Raw genomic sequence first — 26,817 nt, forward strand, 5'->3', positions numbered from 1 at the left:
TGGTGTGTTTCCCAACCTCCAAAGCAAAGAACAAAGGTAACAGCAATACAGCTGTTAAAATGAGGAATAAAAGGGAAACACCGTCTTGTGTAATCTAAAAAATCCAAAACAAACTCACAGGCAGATTGTGTTGTATATTCTCATCTTCTCATTTACTAAGGATCTCTCTCGATCTCTCTTTCTCCCCCCCTCCCCACCCCCGACTTTGTAATTTAAGTAGACCAAGTCTCTTTTTGCTGGAGAAGGAGGTAAAGAACTGCAGTAAACAACCATTTTTCCATTTAGTCTCAACTATTAACCAAACAATAAAAAGGACACAAAGCACATTTTTTGTATTCATCATCTCTACTACATCAGCTTGACTTATCAGTAAGTATGGTACTCTCTAGTGTAAGCACACTTCCATTTATCTTTTTCTGAAAGAATGAAACTAAGTATTTCTATAAATAAAGCTTGCAAATTATTCACCTTTTAAAGAAACCGGAAGTATTGTCCATAGAAAATACTCATTTTTTTCACCAAACTAAAACAAAAATCTACCTCTCCTTCTCTACATAATTTATTAAAAAAAAAAAATGGGGTGGGCATGCATAGGTATCAAAAAGAAAAAATCACCTTATTATGCAAGGAAGGTTACAGTAAGACAATGTGATATCCAAATGAAAAAGATTTGACTATTTTTCAGTCAAATGATTACAAGTCCCTAGATTACTATTCCGCAGGCTGTTCTACACCCGCCTAGATTCAAGACAGCAGAAGCTTGAAGCAGGAACAGTGTCACATAAACAATATCCATCAAATCAGAATCATCCCCCCATATTTAGCACCAGTAGGATGGGATACTACCACATTCTACTTTCCCCTACTTACGTGCCTTTTCTAAAATGGTTTGGAAAAATTCTTAGGAAGATATTTTTCCATTCCATCTTTCTGAATAGTTTACAGGCCCTCGGGCATAAAAGTGACACCTGAAATATTTCCAACATATAATACAGTGCAAAAGAATACATGAAAGATAATGCAGGATTCCACAGCAAAACCATGTGAACAAAATTTGTATTTGGAAAAGGAATACCTCAATGACCCCCAAATGGCAAGGAGTAGAACTACTCAACTATACAGAAGAGATCATCAGGAATAAAAGACACATAGCTTGGTACAATTAAGGTTTGTTGTACAGTTCTGAGTTTAGAGGTTTGGGAGAGTACTAGTTCCTATTTTGTCTTTTTAGCAATTATCTTGATTTCAGCCTTATCCTGGATTTTCCTAATTTTTTTATTTCTTTCTTGCTTGAAATTCCTTATTTATATCATTTTAAAACACACAGATTTATTTAGACACCTACAGAGAATCCTACATGGAATTTTTTCTTGAAATTATGTTTTATGTCTGTCTTTCTAAAAATAAAGCACATGGATTAAGTTCACAAAGAAAAAATTATTGATGGTGAAAAGCAAAACTAAATAATTCACTAACTTCCAATCTTACAGACATACATAAACTTCATAAGTAGAATATAACTAAATTATTACATCTATATTCAAAAGGACTATGTCTATGTATAAAAAAAAAAGATATGTTTCATTGTTCCCAGGAGTGTATATTTCATCCTGTATTTTAGCGTCTTTTATACGAGAAAACTGGAATGTAAATTATAAAAACATTATGAACAAACATGACAATTTATATCAAAAGATACAACCACTTTAGCATACAAGTAATTGTATATACGTAATATTACAAAGGCATTCATCAAATGAACATGATCGGAAAATGTTCATAATTACATGACAGATAGAAACATGGATCAACAGATGAACAGAAAAAGTCAAGTGAAGATTAACTTCCCATTTTCATAAAATCACAGGCTGTTAACCTCTTTTAAACTCGAACAGTCTTGATGCTTAATAATTCAGTTAGCAATAACAAAAACCTACAAAGCATGCAGGTTATGCCACACAAGTAGTACAGAAAATACCAAAGATGTAGCAAGGAGAGGGGAACATGTTGGGGTTGCCCTCAACCATGCTGTGACGTGAGTCATGGGACTCAGCTTACAGAGTGGCTGTGCGTGTTTCCACTACATTGCAATGGATGGGGAAAAATATATTGTAGCTGTGTAGCATGCAGGCCAATCAATCTCAAAAGTAATCATACATGTACGATTTGTTTAGGTAACCTGTGTAAACATGCTGACACGTTGCTCTGCCTGGTTAAAAAGCACCAGATCTGCATTCTTGACTGATCCAGCTTGATTTTACTCCTGTGAGAAGTAAGAATGGTACGCAATGGAGTTAAAACATGGTACCCTTTAGGTTGTTTGTTTCTGGAAACAGTAGAAGTATAGATTCCTACTTATTTAAAAATATGTTTTCTAGATATGTCACACATTTGCATAATGTAACATTAGGCGAATATCTGAAGCTCATAGATGTATATTAGACTTGGGCCTGAACATAAAAAATACCCCACAAACAAACAAAATAAACAAAAAATACACTTCCACCCCCAACCCCCACCCCCTAAAAAAAACAAATCAAAAAGACAGATACACCCACACTATGTATATTACAGCTTTAAGCATTCTCTAAATGGTAGTAATTAGACCTTTAAAATAACAGAAATACATTTTTCCTTGCATTTCACTTTCAATGTTATTCCTGGTCTTCACTTTCTGAAAGAAGCCACAGGTAAAACAAAACAAACAAACAAAAAAAATCAATCATACTAGGTCAAATACGAAAACTTCTAGGTAAGCAATTTTTCCCAGCACCATTAGCTTTTTTAACTGCATGACAAAAACCCCCAACCAAATAAACAAAAGATTTCAAATAGTTTGAGGTGCATTATGGATTGTAAGGGATATACAGCAATGTAGAAACAAAAACCCATGCCTAGCAATAAACCTGTCATTCTGTCATTTCCTCAAGTACCTCACATCTATCTTTTATTAGTCTTCTGGTATAAATCTAACCTCAATTCTCACCAATGACTTCTCAAAGGCTTATCAAATAACGTAGCTATCGAACTGCTAGCTATAGTTATCTAATTGTAGCTATAAACTGCTCTCATTTAAAGGGAAAGTCTGAAAGAAAGAGCTAAAATAATCTAAAAAATGAAAAACAATTTCCTTACTGACTATGAAATAATGTACACAAAATGATTTTTTTGTTGTTAATTTCAATATGTTCTATGGTTGTCTTTCAACTATGCCAATCCTTAGCCACTTTTCCAAATCTGAGTGGGTCAAAAGTAATACTAGATAATAGTATCTTATAAACAGCTAATGCTTATGTTTAATCTTGAATATCAGAGGTCAGAAAGCATAGATTTTGTTGCCCAATTCCTAAATATAAAATAGTGAAGAATTAGGTGCCTTCAATTGCTGGATAATTTCCATGTAAGGGTTAGATTTAACACAGTTAATCAAAGTAAGAGTAAATTACCTGGATTCATCACATATTCTTTCCACAAAACCAAGTTTTATTAAAACACACTAAGGCCAGTATCCTTCATTCAGATTAATAATATGTAAATGATGTAGCAGATATTCAGCAGACATTATAGCTTCCTTACAAAGCACAGTTAATAGTTTAAAACAAGGTATGAATATTGTTTGCTTTGCTTTTAAGAGGGTTCTTAGTAATCTAAGGTCTTCTGAACTGAGAGGTCAACATAATATATGGAGTAACCAAACCTCCAAAAAGTAGATGGAACAAATCAAGTGTCAGGAAATGAGCTGCTGAAATAACAAGTAAGTGTAATACTATTGAACACTGCACTCCACAATAAAAGAAACACCTAACGAGTCACCTTATTACACCTTTCAAATTTAAGTTTAGTTCAGCTACACTTTCCTAGAACAAACTCATTTTCTAAAATTTGGAAAGAATACGGGCAAACTCATTGCCAGTTCAAAACAAAAACTTAAAAACCCCAAAACTTTAAAAATCCCCAAACCAATTAAATAAAAAAACCCCAACCAAACAAACAAAACAAAAAAAACAAACCCAAAACAAAACCCAACAAAAACCCCAGAACCTCAAAAGAAAACAAAACTATCCAGACAAAGCAATCCAGGCTGGAGTACGGCTGATGGCACAAGCAGTGACACTCCATTAATGTCCTTGTGTCTTCAGGTGCCAGGGGAGTTGATAACAGACACAGTCTGCACAGGAGCCACAGCACAGCAATCTGAATTTTCAAAGTGTCTCTCAGGATCCTGCAGAAATCCATGATTTTGCTTTCCTCCTCAGTCTGCAGCTGCTGACAAATCACTACTTTCCTAAAGCTGACCCAGTTTAAAGTCAGGCAGTTGTCTTTGCAGTGACTGGTTCAAAACTCCCACAAACAAGCAAGAAATTAGTACTTTTTCATTCAGTAATTCTATTTTTCCCTCATCATTTTTACTTGACATATTCACCTTATAATACTGACATTGTTCCCTTGGCTTTGCCCCATCATTTTAACTTCAGAACTCAAAAACTGTTGTTATTGCTCTCATTAGCCTGAGTTAGTACCTCTGTTAGATTATCTGGTACAAATAATGCTGATTTCTGTAGAATTCAGTAAGCTTCAAAAATCAGATGCAAAGGGTATTAATATTCTTTATTAATATCACCTCTAATCTTTTTAAATAGCAGTTTACTTTCATCTTTACTTCATGGAAATATTATGATTATATAAAAAAAGGCTTTTGTCTCTGTTTATTCTGTACACATATACTAGTTTGTCTATCCAACTAAAAATTTTTAGAAAGGCTTGGTTTTCAAAACCCTTTTATAAATGAGTTCATATACGTTTATACAGTTCTGCCTGGATTTCCTACTCTCTTTAGTTCCATTTTCCCATTTCAGTTTATGCACTCTCAGTACAGTCCAACAATCTCAAATCACAATCGCTTTCTATTTCTAAGCAGGAAGAGCCATACTATGAAAGAATACAATTGGTATAATTCATTTATACAAAGTACAGTATATTTAAATTTTACCTCCTTGCTTTCTTCCAAATCTGAGTCACTGCTAAACTCTTCTGTATTTAGATGTTCAAAATCAGATTCTCCAACAGCTATTGGTACTGTAACAGTAAGGCTTGGGTTGTTTATGAATGATGTATAATCACTGCCACCTATAACAGTGGCCATTCCATTCTCATTTTTCTGATAATTCGTATCTATCCTTATTTCAGCGATGGTACAGTTGGAAATGCAACGGTCTCTGTCATCATTCAACTGATCTGTTGTTGTTCTTTGATTTACAACAGCTTGTTTCCCCCAACAACACTTTTGGACACATTCACCTGCTTTTTTCTTCATATAATCTATTCCCTTCTGAATTCTTGCAACAGCCATCTGTAAATTGTTCATTTCATTATCATCCTCTGTAGGAGAAAGGCTGTCTGAACTAAATGAACTCAGCAGTAAGGCCAGAAAAAGGTTCAATACCTAAAAAAAAGAAAAAAAAAATAAATACAGTCAAATTTTCTCACTTAATTTTTTTATTCACATGCTGCTTCTATCGCTCATTATGAACTTCGGTTGCATGTTTTCTGTTGCTGTATATGATTCTGGAAACTACACAGTAAATAAAATGTAAATACAATTTAAGCATAACACCTGCCCTATACGCAGGGTTTTTTTGTGGTTTTGCATTGATGTATGACTATGAAGACACTTGTAAATTCTTTTTCTGCTCATGTTTGTCAAAGGTCAGAAATGAATGATTCTTGAGTACTGACTGAACAGATCCAAAATGTTTACTTCTCTGGCACAGGGAAGCATTCTGCAACAGAAAACATAGCTGATCTGTGCAGAAAAATGCTTTCTTAAATGCTGGTCCAAACTCACACAAATATTTTGCTTTATGCAATTTGAAAAATATGAAGCACACACTGTCTCCTAACACCCAAGTCATCCTCTTCCCACAGCAAGACAAAACATAGAATAGATATCAGTTATACAAGCCCAGAGTTTACCAGGAGCTCAAATAGTACTAGGACAGCCAAAGAAGCAGAGTGCCAGCTCTTAAAGCCTTCGGATCAGTTCTTCTATGCAGCTTTGAAGATAACGGTAGAACTACGTGTTTGGAACACAGAAAGACAATTGAATAACAGAGCCCTGAACATACAGCAGGGATTGTCTACTTATGTAAGAAATTCTACTAGAGCTATGGTATAAAATCAGAATACAGTAAATACTGTGGAAGAGTTCACAGAGATGGATACTTCATTCCACAAAGGTCTATCTTCTGGTTTAGAAAACTATTTGAAGAGGATGTTTTGTTTGGTCAAGCAATTCCACAGTTCTCTCCATTATAAGACAACAGATTTGTAGAAAATCCTGGAGCAAGTGGTTGTGCTACCAGTAGTAATGCATGACTGGTTTAAAGGTAATTAGCTGATTCCTGTTAGGAATTTTATTCGTAAAGAATGCTTCCAGGATGGCTAATTTAAATCTCTTTTGGTACTGACAGCTGCCTAAAGAAAAAATGTAGAATAATAGAAGACGACTCAGTAAGCAATTAGAAAAGCAGAGTAAAAGGCAGAGCAATGAAGGCCTCAAATACTGGTGAGTTAATAAATATAAAACATATTTAAAAAGACAAATTTATATACAGTAACATACAAACGTATAGATCTGATGCTTTCCTCTGAAAAAGAAGATGATATAATAAAGATCGCTTTAAAAGTGCCTGTGAAGAGCACTTAAGAAATACGAAGTAAAAAGGTGATGAGGTGGAAGAAAACGTGAAGTATTTGAATCTCTTTTTTCTGCAGAACTGCTGCCTTCCAATTCAAGTTTCCTTGCCCCATTTGTGTAAAAAGTTGGCTGTGCAGCAAGCAGGGTTCAAAATGGCTTAAATATCACAGTCTGAGAATGTTAAAGCAGTCTTTTAGACAGGAGAGATGAGAAAAATAAAATAATAAAACAACTTGGCTATGTGTGATAGGAGGTGATGCCTCAATCAGTTAGGGAGAAAAGGCCCTGCTATATCCTCTTCTGCAAACAGCAAACTCCCATCCTGGGAGCATAACACTTGGGGCATCTTTGCTGTTCTCTCTCTCTCTCTCGGTAACTAGGAGTAGTCCACAAAAACCTGAACACATGATGCTTCTCTCTCTCACCCATATCCTCTGAATTGTACTCCAGACCCCTGAGGGGGCCCATCCTCCAAGCTGAGGATTCTATATAGGATCAGAAATCTAACAAACAGAAAACACTATTTCAGAACCCGTAACAAATTCAGTACTCATAACAAATTCAAAATAATAAAAAACGTATTTAAATAACACATTTAATAATGCTTAAAAACTTCATTACTGCTTCTTTCTCTAAATGAATTCTCAAATTATTTTGGCTACATACCACTAGGTTTCCAATCACCATGACCATCATGAAGACAGTAAGGCACATGGGTTGGACTGCAACCTCCATGCAGTCCCACATCGTTTCTATCCATTCTCCACACAGCACTCGGAATACAATCAAGAAAGAGTGGAAAAAATCATGCATGTGCCAGCGTGGAAGTTCACAGTTCTTAGAAATCTTACAGACATATTCCTTGTAGTTTTTCCCAAACAGCTGCATCCCAACCACAGCGAAAATGAACACAATGATGGCCAGCACCAGGGTCAGATTACCCAGAGCCCCCACTGAGTTGCCAATAATTTTTATCAGCATATTTAGAGTTGGCCAAGATTTTGCCAATTTGAAAACTCGTAACTGAAAAACAAAAATACAAAGACATTATTTGCAGCAGTTACAAAAATGGTATGGAAATAAACAACAGATTATGAACTAGTGACTCTCAGCAATAACAAAAAGAAGAAATTTTAACATGATTCCAACAACCATAACTTACATAGAAACAGGAGTTTCATAAAATTCATAAAATTTTACAGCTTAATAAATTTTAGACATTGCTCTTTTTTTGTGTAGCATATCTGTATTCTTTTCTACATGAAAGAAACAGCACACTGGTTGAATTTGTTTGGATAGTGAATTCTGAACATGGCATACATCTCAACCATTATGTGGTGAAACTAAAAAAACCCAATAAAGCTCAACAGGATTCTACTGAAGGAAAATAAAGGCTTCTGAAATCCTCAAAGAATGGGGTCTTCCAAAAGAATATTGCCTCCAACAAATTTAAAACAGATCAGACAGACCCACAGTCTGGAAATAAGTCAAACACAAGCCGCAAGTCAAACATTTCAACTTATGAAGGGGAAAAAGTATAATTCATACTCTTTCTTACGCATAATGTGCCCAAAATATAAAAAGGTATTAAATATTTTTTGTTGTCAGAAAAAAGCAAAATGGAAATGCAAAATGGAAAGAGACCACAGGGAAAGAATGTCTCATAGTTCATTTCTCATTTTTAAAATAAAAATATTTTTCCAATATAATAAAGCATTCCTTTTTTGCCAAGGGGAAAAGAAAAATCAATCTTTTTTAAATTAAAAGAAGTATCAATTTTGTAACTCCTACCTTTTAAAAGAACACTTTTAGACTTTTTGCAATTTCCAGATATGGAAGTAGACACAAGACTACAAATGTTTGATTGATTTATATCTCTCAATATGCACTAAATAAATTGTACACTTTGCTGTGCTTTACCCATCTGTGTTAAAACAATTACAATAAAATTATAGCTAAAAAAAAAATACTTAGTTGCTTCTGAACCATAAAATGGCACACACTATTCAGTGATAACATAAATAGTTTTGTAAAACATGCTTGCAGAGATATCCTGTGACACTTAGCAAAAAATATACGTAATACTACTAAAAAGTGTCTTATTTACATGAGTACAGTTAAAATACAAATACAATGCATTAATTAATGCAGATATATTATCACTAATTTATTTACCAATCTGAATGATCGGAGAACGGATAATCCATCCACATTTGACAGAAAAAGCTCCACCAAACTAAGGGTAACAATAAAACTATCGAAAATATTCCAGCCAACTTGGAAATAATGAAAAGGATGCATGGCAATTATTTTGAGAACCATTTCTGCTGCAAAAATTCCAGTAAAAACCTGAAGGAAGAACATTTATTGTTACTTTATAGATGAGTATAAATAAGTTGAATCAGCAGATAAAGAACAACTTAAGTAAGAAGTAACAACCCTCTAACAGCAGGATGTCAATAAGGAAAATTATCACAAGCTGAACCCCACAAAGAAGGTAAGCGGCAACATGAAAATGAGCTGCAGCATAGCTCTGATAACTTTAGTTAAACTCGAGATACATTTAGTGACTAGTGAAGAATAAGCTATTCCTATCAGGCCCCTGTTTGCTCCTCATATCTGCCATCCATCTAATTAAAGGAACTTTCCTCAGGAAGATAGTAACAGTCGCCTTTGCCACAATGGAAGCTGTCTTAACAAAGGTGTGTGGAAAAATACGAATTGGTCATAAATTGAAGTGATGTGCTATTAAATGAAGTCTTCATGAGAACTCACAGATAAAGTAAGCATATCTTCTCTGTCTAGCTGCAAAACAAAAAAAAAGGCCAATTATGCCAAGGCTCATGTTCGAAGTAAAAGTCTTTTCTGCCTCTGAATGCCTCTGATGCCTCCTGAAGCAGAAGGCAAACAATGCCTCTGAAATAAATTCATTGTATTTACTGTAGATGTATGACCACATGTCTACAGAACTGCATAAATTGTTATCTTTTACTAGAAAGATGAACAAACTTTAAAAGAGTCAGTAGCATTTGACAGTCCTTAAAAGATAGTGCTAACATAGTTCAAAAAGCAAGAAATCAACTGCTGAAACTACACCTGTATTACAGTGGCATTTTAGCTGAGTGGGAGTAAACACAAATTCTTACCGTCACAAAGGAACACTTATACTCACACAGCTCAAAATTAGATTAATATTATGCTACTTCATTACATATGAAAGGAAAAATGGTTGTGTTTCCTCATTAAAACACGCAGGCATGATCACAAAACAACCCTCTGCAACAGCTATTGATCCTCACCTATTCGTCTTCCCTGTCTTTCTCCTCAAATACATCCTGAATCTATTTTAAACAGCAATGTGACATGAATGATTATCTTCCCCAGACAATGATCTCTGGTTCCAGGTTAAGATGAAAACATCGAACTATGTCCGTATTGGCTAAAAATATCAGCATACAATTTAAATGTTGACACATCAACCACTCTGGACTCAGAATTGAGCATGTTCCCAACATATAGTAGAACTTCATATATTCTAATAACTGCATTGTTTTTTTATTTTGCTGAATCATACTCACCAGAATTACCACTTACAATAAGCATAGGTTAATAAGTATAGCAGATAACATTATCTGTGTTATTGCCATTATAAAACAAACCAACCACCCCAAACCTGACCTACAGACTGTGTCCACTTGGGAACAAAACCCAGCTGTATCAACAGACTCTTTTGGAATAAGAAACACATTCTTTGCCTTCCAAATTGTTATGGACCAATCAAACTGTTATGGACCAATTCTTCATGGAAATACAAAAATAACACAAAAAACCAGTGCAAAATAATAATCCAAAATAACATCCAGCTCTTCTTGTGTTATCAATGGTACTCAAAGTAGAAAGGATCTAATTTGGCTCCTATTGGTTTTGTAATACTAAACAAAACCAAGCCAGATTTCTTTTGGTTTTGTGTAATTCAAACTCCGGTTGTTGAAAATATTTGCAGAAATTTTAATATAGAAATCAAACTCGTATATACAACATATCTCAAATGGGATTTTTAGACTATTTTCAGTACAATTAAACCATTAACATTTATTTTATGGGATGATAATAAAAATAATAAAAGTAATTCTATTTCAAGGAGAAATCAGGTTCCAACTGTATCAAATTATATAGTTTGACGGACTTACCTGATTTCCTATTTTAAGTATATTATTGAAATAGTCAGTCATTGGATAATGTTCCATGGCCATAAACAGTGTGTTCAAAATTATGCAAACAGTGACAGCCAGATCAACAAGCGGATCCATTACAATCAATTCAACTACGTTCTTTACTTTTAACCAGGGCTCCCAACAATTCCAAATTAAGAAAGTGTGAGCAAACTTATACCAGCAAGGTGGACATTTTTGTCTGGATTCTTCAAGTTCTGGGAAAAAAGGAAATGTATAGTGAACAAGTTTTGGAGAAAGTGAAGATAAATTTTTGTTTATCTGCTTTTTCAGTCTTTAATCTTTATCCCTGGAATCATTAAGGATGTTTGGAGGAACATCCTTAGATTTCCAGGAACTTAACTTACAGTCGTTAACTGAAAAGGTTTTAGAAGACTAAAAGAAAAACCTCAAGAGCTTTGAACTAATAATCAAAAAAGTTGACTACTTTTAATATCATACAATCTTATTTTAAAAAAATCAACTATTTATCTAGGGATAGTTTTCTCAGTAAAATTTCCAACTTCACAGTCCTCTCAAAAGTCTAATTATTTATTTATGAGAAAAATAAGATTAATTTCACCATGAACAGCTTTTTGAAAACTATTCAAGTTTTTCAAGAATTTAACTAGTAATAATTTCACTCTTCCAAATAACCCTACTACAAATTTCCTTCTCCTTATTAACTAAGGCCTGGGCTTTAATTTTCTGTAGTATTTTTACATTATAGTTAGTGGAAAAGTTATCACAAGGCTTTTCTTCCAATAACTGTATTGCTAAACATGAATAACTAGTATAAAACACATACACATTACCCAATTTAATTAGAATGTTTCTTAGTTTAGCCTGCCTATCAGATTCTTTAATTTCATGTTTCACTACATACATACACTTTTGTTCTATTATCCAGTTTATGTATTTGCAATTGCTACATATTTTTTGTCTTCTGTATTTGTACTGTGATATTATACCTTCAAGCAAGTCTAAGACTATGTCAAGAAAGTTCATCCATCTGCAGTTATAACACACCTTCCATTGTATTTGTGATAATGCCAGCTATACTCATGGCTCTTTGCCTTAAATTGGGATCCTCCAGCAACTCCACTGGTATTTGATATGAACTTGTACGCCTCCTTTTTATTTCTATTTCTGTAGTCGTGCTCTATAAAAGAAAAAAAAAAAAAAAGTGGTGTAAATTAAATTCAACTTTAGAAATACTGCAAAACAGGTATCAGAAAGAAGCTTCAGTTTCAGTGAATTCATAATATATAAAGCTTTATACTTAAGTGCTGCTATATCAGATTTTTTTTCCATTATACATATAACATAATCCTAGGGTTTTCTTTTAAATGGTTATTTTCATATTATACTTCTGAATACTGATAATACTTATAAAATACTAAAAGAAGATTTTCATATTTAGTTCCCAGATTACCATTGCATTATAGTTAACTACAATTAACTCCACATTAGACACAAAGAACTTCTGGAGGAGGTCATAGCCAAGGAAACAAACCAAGTGTTGCAGCACTGGAATTGGAAAAAATTCCCAGTTCCATGCTTTCTCTGCCAGTATTTCACTTCTAAACTAGTTCAATCACAAGATACTTATAAGTGGTTGATGCTAGGAAGTCTTCTGCAATAACAATTATTCTCTAAAATTAATTTTTATAGATCAGTCTTGATCTTTATACCCATTCAAAACTAATTTAAAGGGTATCTTTTACATAGAATAGCTATCATCTCCGATTTATTTTATGAATTTCAACTGAAGAAACAAAATAAGTCTGACTTAATTGACCCAAAAAATGAATTATTTTTTTTTAAAGTATTCTATTGAAAAAGTTGAAAGCTGCGTTACATCATTGAACACACCTCAATTATAAAGAAGTTTTGAATGTATGAGCATGGGTAGATTTTTTTTCAGTAAATTAGATAAATGCATGAAAATGAAAGTGTAATAAACTGCAAGAAGATTATAACTGTAAGGAATCTGGCTGATGTACTTTCAGATGCTGTGACCCGTGTCAAATTTTTTGTTTCAATAAAAGAAGGTTTCTAGGAAAAAAACATGCCATGCATCCCTCAGCTCCATTTGTAAAGCAGACTGAGGGAAAAGGGAAAACCGACCAGAGGGAAAAATGGATAAATTTGCATGTAATTTTTGTTTTTTTATTTTTTTTTTAAAATTATACTCTGATCCTAAGCAGTGAGAAACTCAGATCATCTCTGAGACCCAGGAGAAAAAGGGTTTCAGACCTTCTAAAACATCAACATAATCTTAAAGGCTATGCTATGCTTGCATAATACCGAATATATGGATGGGAGAAAAACTAGAACCAACAGATTACTGATAGATAATTAGGAAATACATGTAAAAAGGGAGGCTAAAACCATAAAAAGAGAAAAAACCCAAAACAACATAATACGCAGAGTGTTTAGAAGGCTGAGTACTCTATTTTGGGTTCTAAAACAGACTTAGCAATGCAATATTACCAATTTGATTCACTATGGAGGTGCATGCATATCCTTGCTCTGCAGGTATATAAAAATGTGCTACTTTGTCATCTTTCATTTTCATGCTTCAGCCTCTCACTTTTCTGTGAATCACCATAAACCCATTTCATTACAGTAAGATATGCAAAAGCATTCACAACTTCTCAAACATTTTCAAAGCTTTTCATTCCATTAAAATATCTTCTGGTGCAATAAAGAAAGGTCATGAAACCTGGAGTAATTTAAAACTTTCTTACATTGTCATCAGTTGTCGGTTTATCTATTATCACCTCTGGCAGAAGCTGCCCAACAGGTGATGTAGGAACAGATGGTCCACCAACGAGGGAAACCACCCCATTGCAATCCACAGTGCTGTGCATCTTCCCGTTCACTGGAAACACTGCCAGCCTTCTTGATGACCTACTGGCCTGGCTAATGTTACTACTGCGTCGTTCACCATGTCTGCGCGGCACAAAGAGAGAACCTCTTCTGCTCCCGTTATCCTCAAACGTGCTGTGCTCATCATCAGCAAAGTCATTTTCAGATCCTATCTCCCTTCCATATTCTCTAAAACTGAAAAGACTTGTTCTGCTACTACGTCTGGGAGAAAACAGGGAGCCACGAACACTCAGTAAAGACTGCAAGGGAAACAAACAAAATAATTGGCTGAAGATTTTAAATATACAAAATGCAAGTCTATGTATTAAAAAAATAATAATTTATATTCCCAGGAATCTGTCAGTGTTCTTTTTAATACAATGCCTTAGGTAGATTTCAGATATGTGCACTGGAGATGAAAGTCACCTGAATGGGTAAATTTACAGTACACCTAAAACAATTATTGAAGAGAAAAAACTGAACACGCATAAGGCCATAGTAGTTTCCATCTCTGTATTAAAGAGAAAAATCAAGACTTGAAATTCTAACGATCCACATAGATCATGCATTATGTTAAAAGAGATCAATACTCTTAGCCTTCTACACTGATATATTATACTTAAATTTTCCTTTTCTGAATTAAAAAAGGGATTTCTATTTCTAATTAACTAGGAAAATGCAATGCTGCTGCGGGTGTGAAGACCCACCAGATCCTAAACAATAAAACAAGAGAGATCAAAACACTTGTTTAGGTACATGCTAGAAAATAATACCAACAGTAGGTCAGTATTTAAAACAATGCAACATTATTTTTCCTTGGTTGTATTACTTTGCAAAGTTGCAGTGAAGTTTGTTGGATATTACAGTTATCTCACAAACCCCAAAAATGACAACTGCACTATTCACAGTACCTGGTGGGGTGATGTGAATGGCCTCCCATAAGCAAGTCTGTTCCCATCGAAAGAAAAACGGAAACCTTTCCTTCTGATACTGCCATCTGATTCAGATTTTGGAAGCTTTTCATCCTTCGTGCCATCCTCTTCTCCAGAGAGCTCTCTCTGCCTTCTTTTCTTCCTTCTATTTCTCCTTTCTTTGGCACTTTTTGAGCTAAGCTTGGACGCTTCTGAAGAACTATCTGAGGGTCCACCAGTCCCACTTTCAACGCTGTACTCAGTCATCTCTGCTGCAGCTGCTGCTATTGCCTGCCACAGCAATTATTTAATGTGATGCTTCACAAATCACACCATTTTTTAAAGAAAGCTATAGTTCTTCTTCCTAAGATTTATATCAAATTACTTCTAGATGTGGGACAAAAGCCTAGATGGATTTGTGCAAAACTTCAAATGGAATTCTGTGATATGAGTTAAAATAAAAGGGCAGTCAGGAAAGTTGCTATTTGAATGGAGTTCTACTTTGCATCCATATCATGGAGTTGGTCCACATTCTGTACAGCCACAAAGTTCATTAGAAATACTTGAAAATTTATAAATTAGAATGAATGCAATTGCAAACAAAAGAGCTAAACAGAGTCATCTTCAGTCTTGATTATTTTAGTAAACTAATTTTAACTGTTATTGTAAGTAACAGCTTCCTTAAGCTGCTCTTAGGAAAAAACTTTGAGGTACTACTTCCAGTCTTTGATTCACTAGTGGTTACACAAGCAGCAAAAATTAGTCAGAAATTCAAGGATAAAAATATTTTAAATTCTAATCAAGATTTCACAAGTATTTCACAAGTATTGCAATTCTTTCTAAGCTAAGAAATTGGAAAATCATCATGACAGGTTACTAGATACTACCCGTAGATAAGAATTTATTTTAAAGCTATTATTCTGATTTGAGGAGTACTTTTTGTTCTCAGTTCAGAAATTAATTAGCCCTTTAGACATTATATATTTAAAAAGCAATAAAAAGTCATAGAGAAAGCAGTCTAAAGTACTTATTAGGTGTATAAAAGAATAGCTTTTTTTAATATGTTAATTTAATAATTGGTTTTGTTTTGAACAAATAGCATGCAAAGGAATATACTAAAACTCAAACTCTTGTTAGAAAATACCTGAGCTTCTTCTTGCTGCTTCCTTAGCTGTTCAAGCATCTGCTGCAAGTCTGCCTCCTTCTGTTCTGCTTCAACCATAGTTGCTTGATTTTGTTCTTCATAGGCCATGGCAACCACAGCCAAAATCAAGTTAATCAAATAGAAGGAACCCAGAAAAATGACCAGAACAAAAAATACCATGTATGTTTTGCCAACAGCTCGTAGCGTCTATAGGAGAAGAAGAGAAACGATCCACCTGGTGAAGACATGCATTAGTTCTGCAGTTCATAAGCATTTACTGAATTTGAAAAGTGCAAAACTGTTACTGAGCTGTTCTTACTTCTGTAATAAGATCATACAAGCTTTCCGAATTACAAAGTAATCAAAATAAAGGGAGCATTCATGTATGTGAAAAACATGTTTAAGGATCATGCTGCTTTGAGACCAATCTCTTTTAATGCCTAATAATCTTGAAAAGGATGTGGGATCAGACTAAGTAATGTAAATCACACATCACAAGTTGGCTGCTTAGTATGCTTACCACGTATGAACACGCTTCCCTTTGAAATAACCAAAATAATTAAAGATGGCACAATTGATTAAATAAATAAAATATTTATTATAATTAACATTTTCACACACCATATAATGAAAAGCTATGGCAAGAAAAGTAATTTATATCAAGACATACATTCTTAGTTATAAAAAATAAGATTCAAAGTACAGAAATAAAGATTCAGATTTTGCTGTCAGAGTATTTTTACAATTTAAATTCAATATTGAAGTTCTTGAAAATAAGATCTTATCATGATGCACAAAATGAAATATACACTGTAAAAATTAAATGATAAAAAAAACCTCATGTGCCTCTTCAGAAATCATGTGAGATTCTGTAGTAAGTGCCCATGTCTGCTTAATTCCACAACCGAATTTACTTCCTTTCAAAATACTGTTCATTTTCAATTGCTAACAATAGCTATGGTATGTAATATAAATATGAATGGCCTTTCCATGCTTGATTTGGGGCCAGTAAGACAATAACCACAATTTTTACTCACTAGTTGATAAAGATTTTCCCAGTAGTCCTGTGTCATCAGTCGAAACAGTGACAAGAAAGCCCAACTGAATGTGTCAAAGCTAGTATATCCATAGTTGGGGTTTCTACCAGCTTTCACACAGATAAACTCTTCTGGACATTTACTAGGAGGAAAAAAAAAAAAAAGAAAAAGAAAAAAAAGTAAAGTAATGCATATAAAAAATCATATAACACTAAAATTGTTTTAAAATTATTGTACCTTGAGCTTCTAATGGAGGTTCATTGGATCTAATCTGTGAAGGGGGCTGCTATTTGTGGCTTACATAATTTTACAAATTAGTGAGGAAATTAAAAGAGTGTTGTTTAAAAAAAGCCAGAAAAAAAGCAAACAAGTAAATGAAAATCTTTCTTCCTACCTTCTTTCACCATTATACACAAAATAAAACTTATTCTCAACACTTTGGTATTACCTCTGCAGATACCTCTTCAATGGATACGACATATTTACTTCACACAGAGATTCCATAAGGTGAATACTTCCATGCAAAAAAAAAGCAAGTCAGTATACATATTTTATGCTGAATTTTGTCTGTCAGCAGGGTTGGCATACCAGATTTCTTCGTTTCTTCAGGTTTGTGAATTAGTCAAGTCAAAATAACAAATTCTACCAATTCCTCAACAGCAAATAACTATCATAGTGATACTTTTATCTCCTGAAACTGTACATATTAGTTTTGATAGTAGGTGATCCAATCTTGATATCAATCGTAGGCACGCTGTTTCAGATTCCATTCTTGAAGGATAGAAGAGGTTCTTGCCTCGAAAACCTCTATAGAAAACCACTATAAAGACTTCTTTCCATATACGTGTGTGTATATTTGATGCGTACACACACACACAAAATTATCTGACAGTTACATGTACACAAAATGTTATAAAAAAAATTTAAGTATATCTGTTTTAAAGACATAACCAACCAAAACCAAGGGATGGACGGATATATCATTAGAATATAGAATTATATGATTTTGTTACAAAGAATTGTCACAAAGAGAGAGCAAGACAGTGCCATATGTGCAGTTCACAGATAGCAGAATCCTGAAGACGTCTTCCCAAAAGTCTGTCATAAGCCCCAGTGCCCCATGCCTGTTTTAGAGATGAGAAATGGCATGAAACTCAAGATAAAGAAGTATGTTCTTAAGTCATTGATGCAAGATTTACCCGCTGAAATGGAATTTTCTAGTTACACAAGACTTTTTAAAAGAAATTTACAGCGAAGTATTTTCTCATTTAACATTTTTACTCATTCAAGTGTTTACTTACTATGAACTACGACCACATACTATTGATTGTGAAGTTAGGTAGCTCAATCAGCTTTTTAAGTTTAGAGTGATATTTTTTACATTTTGTTTAGACAGGTAGGATGTAATTTTCAGTGTACCTTACCCTGCATCTGAGCTATTGCCACAAAGCAGATAATCCTTTTGTCCTTCTATGAGATAGAAATGACCTAAAGAAAAAATAGGAAGCGATATGATCATAAAGGGAAGGAGGTTGATTTGTTTTTTTTTTTTTTTTTTAAATGAGGATGAACCTATGTTCAAGTTATTAAGGTTTGAATGTTCATAAGCTACCATTCATGTTTTCCCAATAATGGGTTCAAATATTGGCACTTCCATAGTGGTAAGTAAAGTTGCAAAATTAAAGAATAAAATAAAAACACAATGTAGAAAAAAAAGCCTAGAACAGTGATTAGAACAACATAAACGGCACATTCTCTTCTTGAGTCATAGCAAACACTGAATATCCTTACAAGATCTGATATTCAATAAATGACAGAAAGAAAGCACAAAGCTTAAAACTCCTTCTCTTATTCAGTAAGTAGATGGTGATCAGATAATTAAAATGGAAGTATTTACAATGGCTGGCTAACAGTTTTGAAGTCAGAGCAGCATTAACTAGGACATCCTGTGACTGAAAATATGAAGGTAGCATTTAAAAGGAAGATGGATGTTCCCATGACAATGTTATAAGAAGCTTCTGTACTATAAACAACTTCACAGAATTTTTCTTTTAATTATCTAGTTCTTCTCTGCCTTATTTATAAGCTAAAGATACAAGGAGAGGCTAAGAGAATTGGTTTTGTTCAGCCTTGAGAAGGCTGAGGCAGAGGTGGGGCGGTGTGGATCTTCATGCTACCTACCAGTATAACATGAAAGACTGTAATGAAGATGGAGCCTGACTCTTCCAAGAAGTGCACCTTGAGTTACCGTGAGATTGATCAAACACTGGAACAGGCTACCCAGAGAGGCTGTGATACCTCAGTCCTTGGAGATATTACAAACTTGACTGGACATGGCATTGAGCAGTCTGCTCAAACTGGACCTGCAGCTGAGTCGCAGTTAGTCTGGATGATTGTGGAGATCCTGTCCAACTTGCATGATTGTGTGATCCTAAAACCAACCTAACCCTCTAAATATGTTTCTAAAAGCAGTTAATGAAAAGAACAATCATGTCAGCATGAGTTTGGGATGCAATACATACAAATCCCCACTCTCTGTCATCCTATTTAACTGATTTTTATCTTTAGCCTACAGTATGAGACAGTAAACTTGTGTGTGTGTTTATATACAAAAATTTTAGAAAGTGACAACAGTATTTCTTACTTTCATTCTCAATGTATGCTGTCCAATCAAACACTGTACCATTAAAGTACGGAGCTAGGTATTTTTCAAAAGCAGTTGAATTTTCTGATGGCCATAACAAGCATTTATTCTTCAAATTGCCCATGAACAGCTGCAGTCCTATTAGTGCAAATACACTCAGGCAAAACACAGTCAAAATCATTACATCTGAGAGCTTCTTCACAGACTGAATTAAGGCTCCAACAATAGTCTTCAAGCCTGCAAACAGAGGCAGATTTTTAATATAATATTAAATATTTACCTAAGCTAAAATGCAATGTGAAGTACTCCAACACACTATTAAATATCATGCACAGCTTCACAAAAATAGTCTTAAAATATTTTCCAAAGGAAAAAGGTACCAGTAAGTCTCACCATTCCTGACAAATTACTTTGAAAATATGAATGGGAATAAATGGTACACTCTTCAAATGAAGTAGTAACTTTTTATCCATGCTCTCTATATATGTAAACTACGTGTAAAGAAAATCGTTCATTTTATTTTCTTCTTGATGCCTCTTGCTCCAAACCTTTGCCAGTGTTCTATTCCAATACACAATATATTGGTTGTATAACAGCAAACAAAACTAGAACACAATTGCATTGTAGTAGAAATTATAATGATTGCACTCTATTGCATCCTATTCAACTGGAGGTGGGTTTGGTGAAGATAGGCATCTTACGGTAATAAATACATCATGCAATTCCCATGCTACTCTTTATTTTCTTAGTCCTTTGTCTTTGTCAGGGATTCAACTTTTACAACACAGATTTCAATCCCAGATGTCTTTGATAAATAGTAACATTCACATTAGTAAGAGAAAAATAAAAAATAATTAATTTTGATCCCTAATGTGGGAAAGAACATTTTACATAATGAAATGGAAATATACACAGGCTACGTAATTCAATTTCTCATGCAAGAATGTATTAAACTCTGAGGTTGACTGTTTTCGAGAATTAGAAAAGGGAAGCAAATTGAAGTTAAGCCTAAAACTTGGATGCTTCTGTCAAAAATATGAGTTCAGCCTCAGTGTTTAACCTCGCTCTCACCTGGAATGACCGATATTGTTTTCAAAGCTCGGAGAACTCTGAATGTTCTCAACGCTGAGACATTGCCCAGGTCCACAAACTCTGTCACATATCTGTAGTGAGGGATTCCACACACAAACACAATGACAGCACACACAAATTAAACAGAGGTGATGTAGAGCGCCTACGATATTACACAGTTACTTCTTACCTGGGATTACAGAAATAGTTTTCAAAGCTCTCAATACTCTGAAAGTTCGAAGAGCTGAAACATTGCCTAGGTTTACAAATTCTGTTATATACCTGTAGGATTAAATCACAGTTATTCAGAATTAAGGTAGAGTGTATACTACTTACCTGGAGCTGTAATCCAGACTATTTTTTTTGGAAGCGGCAACTTTAAATGAAACACTTGCATTCATATTTTCCTGTTTCAATTAAGTTTTACCTAAGAAACACAGCCTTAAGTATTTCCACTGAATGAAAATTAAAAATGAAACAGATTTCTCTGATTTTATTGTTTAAACACTATTTGATTGTTCAGTGGTAACTTCTCTTTTGTACTGTGGGATAGTCCACTAATTCTGCTGTGTGCTACATTAGTGTAAAATATTAAAACAGAAATAGTTCAAACACAATTCAACTACAATTCATTTTAAATGAGCTAAGATAACCCAAATAAATTATCACAAATTCAAGAATTTCTAACTGATATTTTACTTTTAAAAAAATTATATACTTACGCAAAGGAAATGACAACAAAATCAAGCCAGTTCCAGGGATCACGAAGGCAAGTAAAATCATTTATACAGAAGCCTCTTGCAAGGATTTTTACCAGAAATTCAAAAGTATAAATTCCTGTGAAAGTGTACCTATGAGAAAACATCCATTCAAAAGTTAAAGATTGTCATTCAGTGATACATCATCTCAGGCATAAAGAACAATCACTCAAAACCAGTGACTATCACATATACTGCAAAAGCAGTTACAAACTTATAAACTATCCCTGTTTCCCACCATTCTTCTGCAAGATAATTGGATTTATTTATTTTATCTGAAACATATTTTTGCAGTTTCTGGCAGATAAGATTTTGAAATTTCAGCACAAATACTAATAATAATCACGAGTAACATGAAGAAAATATTTTTGCTCAATTAAAAATTTCAGCATGGTTGCCATGTCAGAAATATAATACATGGGTATACAAAACCTAGCATTTACTAAAGTTACTTGATGGCTGACAAAGTAAACTTGATAATGTCAAACAATAACCCTCAGTAGAGGTATTTTCTTTAAAGAGGGGATGTGTCCCACTTTTAGATTTTGTTACACAAAATGAAAGTGCTTCATAGGGGCTATAGAAAGCATCTTCCACACTGAAAAGCAGTAGTTTCCGGTGGCTATTTTCTTCCCTTTTTTTTTTTTTTAATAAAAATGCTAAAGGAACAGCTTAATAGGGAGAATGCATAAAAACATTACTTGTACAAACATTCTGAACAAGACTATTAATCAGAGTTTTGATCAGAGAAAAAGGTTAACAATATCATAACTTCTTTTGTTCCTAGAGCTTGCAGGTCTATGCTGGTTTGAGTTGCATTTAGGACAAAACTCCAGGCTAGAAAAAGGGGAATACTGGTATTACTCACAAGGGTAAGTAAAACTACAGAGTCTAGCTCTTACTTTAGCTTTCCATTTTTAAATCACTTAAAAAATTATTAGCTAATTTAAGTATACTTACTCTACATTCTTTGTCCAGTCAGGAAGGTTACTCCACGTCATAAATACACAGTTTGTCAAAATAGTGAGCATAATGAGCATGCTGAACAATGTTGACTGTAGTTAAGGAACATATGCTTATTTAATGCTGAATTTGCATCACACAAAAGATGAGGAATTAACCAGGATATAGATTACTGACAACATATATGATACAAATCAGTTTACCATCACTAGCAATGTCATAAATAATGCAAAGATGTTTCACAATAATGATGGCTATACTACTCTCCCTGTAATCTAGGTATAAATGCTGTGCATCTCTTCCTCTGAATTTAATTAGAGGGTTAAGGTGACAAATCTTAGCTTCGATTCATTTTGAAAGAAAGAATTAAGGGCAGGAACATATTTAAACACTCAACAAAAAAACCAGTGTTATTAAATATTTAAAAAGGGCAGTAGTAATTTTTAACAAACCACTTGAAAAGGATATGAATGAACCAAAATCTTAATAGCTATTCTTCTAATAATATTGAAAGGAGATAAAAGGTACAAGGCAGGTGTGGCACTGAACCTGAAGATTGTCTTCCCTTTATTCAATACTATAAATGTCTTTAAAAAAAAAAGGGAGGGGGGATACGAAATAGGAAATTAAAGATATTAAGGATACACGTTAGCAACCTTGCCATAAATAGAGGCTGCACTTACACAGATGTAAATAGTCAAATTTATTTTCAGTAGAATTATACAAGCAAATATCAGATTATAAATTTTCACATGAGCAATGAAAACTGAACACCACACATTCTTTGTCTCTGTGCTCTTTAACAAAAACCTGCATTTCAACATTTTCCAGGATCATATAATTACATTAAATATATAATTAAAAATTTGTAATTTTTAACATTTAAAATTAATCCAGCTGTATTATTTGCACTTCAGATCAAAGCTGGCAATGCAAAACAAAGCACCTAACCAACCATTTTTGCACACTTATGAGTAACTATTTAACCATTTCAGCACTTTAAAACTGCTTCTGAGGTGAGACATCCTTGGCTTTTGAAGGCTTTACTGCCTTTATTGCCTGTGCAGTCATCACTAGTACCATTTATGCAACCATTTTTGATTTTGACTAGGAGACACAATGAAAATGTCATCTAATGAAATCTTAATTCAATCTACATCTTACTATTATTCTTCCAGAAGGCTAGTATCTGGAAATAAGCAGGTTTTAACATTGAGTCTGTTTTCCAATGATATTCTATTGTAAAAGAAATAGATCATTTGACAGTAGTGTTCATGAAGTTGAAGCAACAAAAACTAAAATAACTAAAAACCCTACATCTGATTATTAGTCTTCAACATCCTATACTAGAAAAAACACTGCTTTAATTTAGTTGTTTCTTAGAAAGATAATATAGCTCTTTGGTTACTTACTTACATGCAAGATACTAATCTGTTGATTACTCAGTACTTCATTTCAAGAGCCTGTTCATGTTTTTAATTCAACAAGCATTTTACTGATTTATACAATAAAATAGCCACTTGCTGCTTATTTTGTACTGCCTTTCTAATGCAAATTCAATTTTGCTTTCATTCTGATCATTCCACTTCTCATGCCTACATAAAAATATCTTTTCTTTGTCTGTACTTGCCAAAGTCATCACCCTTGCTCCTTTTGCCTTTTGTTATCATTATATCTATAAAAGAAACCAAGCCACAATACAGTAAATATATATAAATTTAGACTTTGTCTTCTGGTCTATATTGGGCCTATAACATAGACCAAATATTAAAGCACAAAGTACACAGTTTTAGTCTTTACACTCAGTCCCAAGAAGTGAATGTGGGGCTACTCACACGAATGTTATTTTTATACTGTTTTGCTGAACTGATACTGAGCCACAAATCCTCTTTCACATTAGACAAAACCACAGCATTTATATAAAATTTCTGGGAAAACTTTGCATCCATGCAGATGTAAATGATTCTAAGAGGAATGATGCAGAGACTTTCAAGAACTTCCTTGCTCTGTAATATACTACTATTGAGGGCATATGACCTCAAATTGTCCTACCGGTGTACCATCTTCATGTTCCTCATGGGGCAGTGTGGGGAGTGATTACTTGCTGGGGAATTGGTATTAAAAACATCCTGATGATTAAAATCATCAGGTAAAATGTAACTGGCCAGAAAAATCAAATCCTCGCCATAAGACTCAAGAACAGTTGCAGTGGTCCTGAAGCAAACTAGCATAATGAACTCACATCTGTAAGTGACACAAGCTGTTACCAATCCACAGAAATCACATCACATGAAGCTGGTAGTATGTGATAATAATTATTTTTTTATTTTTTTTTTTTTTACTTATGTCCTTCCCTAGTCAAATAGAGTTTAACATTTAACTTTTTGTAAAACAAATATTTCTATGCAATTTCAAGGAATGTTTGACAGTCGATCGTTTTGGCAGATGGCTGAATGAGCACTTCGTCCAAACACTACCCTACTGAACTAGATCTCAGGTATTATCTATGTTTCCTAGAAATCCTAGGAACAGAGTAGCCAGACGGAGAGGAAATTTTCAAATGCTTCAGCATTCAATCAGATTTGAAGAGATTAAAAGGACATCCAATGCAAAATCCACTAACTCAAAATATCATCATAAGGAAATCTTAGACATCAAAAGAAAAGCTCTTTTTTTAAAAAAGCAACTTAAGCAGAAGAGTTACAGTCATATTTATAGTGTATTCAAAATAATGAACATGATATCACATACTGCATAATACTTTCAACCAGGGCTTCTGACTACCTCCACACCAGAGCATTTATCACTTTATAGTTCAACAGGACTGTTCTAATTACACTCTTAATAAAAAACACTTACTTTTTTATTGATGTAATATGGATCCAGGTCCTCCAGGGGCTCAGACACCATTCCTGGTGGAATATCACCATAAATAAATGGCAGTGTCTTTCCTGCCTCCAAGTCATTCCTTGGCTTTGGGTGATTTTCTTCATGACCACCATCATCTTTATGCTCGTCTTTGTCACAATGAGATGCTTCATCAGCAATACGTTTTTCAATAGCTGCAAGAGATTCTTTGGTGAAATAGAAGAAGCTGTCAGATCCTGGCGGTACCAGCATTGCCTGTGCCATCTTTTCATTCTGCAAACTTTAAATGCTTTTAGGCTCTTGTGCAAGAAGATCCTAGGAGAACATGAGAAAAAAAAAGAAACAGAAAATAGAGGGCAACAGCAACAAAAATCCCAAATAAAAGCTTTTGGAATAGTTATCATTTGCCTCTTTTCTAATTCTAAAGCACTGTAGCAAGAAGTATTTTAATTAACTGTCATATACTTAATAGAAAATTAGCTACCAGTAACAACATGGTGAACCGATACAAGCTATGAGGTAAAGAAAAAAATGAAAGGGAAAAAAAAAGATCAAATCTGCATACAGGTTGTCAACTCAGGTTAATACAAACCTCACAACAAGAAAAAAAGGAAAAACATTCTCGCCTTCCCTAGCCTAAACATTAAGTTAAAACACACCTTATTGTGAAAAAGTAAGAAATGTGTTAACACAACTATGCACTGCAGTCAATGGTTACAACTTCAACATATGGATTTATATATGAAGTTGGCACAGTACGTTAAAAAAACTTGCAAATTATATTACAAAAGTAGAAAGAAAAAATATGCCCTTTCTATTACTCTTTTGATTTCTGATGGCAACACTACTCCATCTGGTGGCTTATACTCTGCTTGCTAAAGTAATGTTTATATTATACTATTCGATATGTAGGTACTACATAAATGCATTCTATATTTAAAGCTGTATGCACAAGCAGAAAGCATTTAGGCTGAAGTTTAGTCTTTCCCTTTTTGGTTTTCCTGGCTTGCATCTTCCTGATTTTTGATTGTAACTTTGGTGGTGCTATGCTCCATAATTAAGGAAGTTACGATGGAAGTGGGGTTTTAGATTTATACAAAAACTATGGCATAATCTCCCCAAAGTTTCAGTACTCTCTCTGAGGCCAGACATATTTTCAAAAGACCTAAAAATAATAAATTGATTACATTACAACAAAGAATAATAGATCACTTCTTTCTAGGTTTCTATTTTCTACATTGAGAGCACAGTTAACACCCATGGGTGCAGTATCTTCAGAATAAACCAATTTTATGAACAGAGACAAAATGGAATCCAGTCCCGCTTGCTGACACTGGTAAGTGTTGTAGCCTTTGTCAACAGAACATTGTGGTGGGTTGACCTTGGCCAGCTGCTAGACTCCCCACCAGCTGCTCTCTCACTCACCCTCCTCAAAAAGAAGTGAGTTGAGGGGGAACGAAGTGAAAAAGCACACGCATTGAGATAAAGACAGGCAGCTCACTTACCAATTACTGTCATGGGCAAAACAGACTCGACTTGGGAAAAAAAATAATATTGCCAATAGAAATAGATTTGAATGGTGAGAAACAAAGACAAAACCTGAAAGAACTTCATCATCATCCCCCCCCCCACACCGCTT

At 34.1% G+C, this 26,817-nt stretch overlaps 1 protein-coding gene across 5 annotated transcripts in view; it reads right to left on the reverse strand.

The window, feature by feature from the left end:
- Positions 1–25,442, reverse strand: part of LOC104169245 (sodium channel protein type 2 subunit alpha-like) — a 47,120-nt gene extending 21,678 nt beyond the window's left edge. The window contains exons 1-16 of one of the 5 annotated variants that reach the window (XM_009710118.1): positions 25,170–25,442; positions 22,779–22,897; positions 22,308–22,397; positions 21,312–21,440; positions 20,590–20,681; positions 19,519–19,755; positions 18,299–18,362; positions 16,875–17,016; positions 15,838–16,044; positions 14,694–14,984; positions 13,825–14,042; positions 11,938–12,068; positions 10,888–11,126; positions 8,873–9,046; positions 7,364–7,720; positions 4,991–5,443 (exon numbers count right to left, since the gene is read on the reverse strand). In XM_009710118.1, coding sequence (XP_009708420.1) covers positions 4,991–5,443; positions 7,364–7,720; positions 8,873–9,046; positions 10,888–11,126; positions 11,938–12,068; positions 13,825–14,042; positions 14,694–14,984; positions 15,838–16,044; positions 16,875–17,016; positions 18,299–18,362; positions 19,519–19,755; positions 20,590–20,681; positions 21,312–21,440; positions 22,308–22,397; positions 22,779–22,897; positions 25,170–25,442 — 3,216 coding nt within the window. Of the gene's footprint in view, positions 1–4,990; positions 5,444–7,363; positions 7,721–8,872; positions 9,047–10,887; positions 11,127–11,937; positions 12,071–13,694; positions 14,043–14,693; positions 14,985–15,837; positions 16,045–16,874; positions 17,017–18,298; positions 18,363–19,518; positions 19,756–20,589; positions 20,682–20,779; positions 20,872–21,311; positions 21,441–22,307; positions 22,398–22,778; positions 22,898–25,169 lie in introns of all 5 variants that reach the window. The other 4 variants (XM_009710114.1, XM_009710119.1, XM_009710115.1 and 1 more) reach the window with 4 other exon arrangements.
- Positions 25,443–26,817: the final 1,375 nt, after the last annotated feature.

The sequence above is a fragment of the Cariama cristata genome, unplaced genomic scaffold (genome assembly GCF_000690535.1).
Source record: "Cariama cristata isolate BGI_N322 unplaced genomic scaffold, ASM69053v1 scaffold14481, whole genome shotgun sequence".
NCBI classification, from domain to species: Eukaryota; Metazoa; Chordata; class Aves; order Cariamiformes; family Cariamidae; genus Cariama; species Cariama cristata.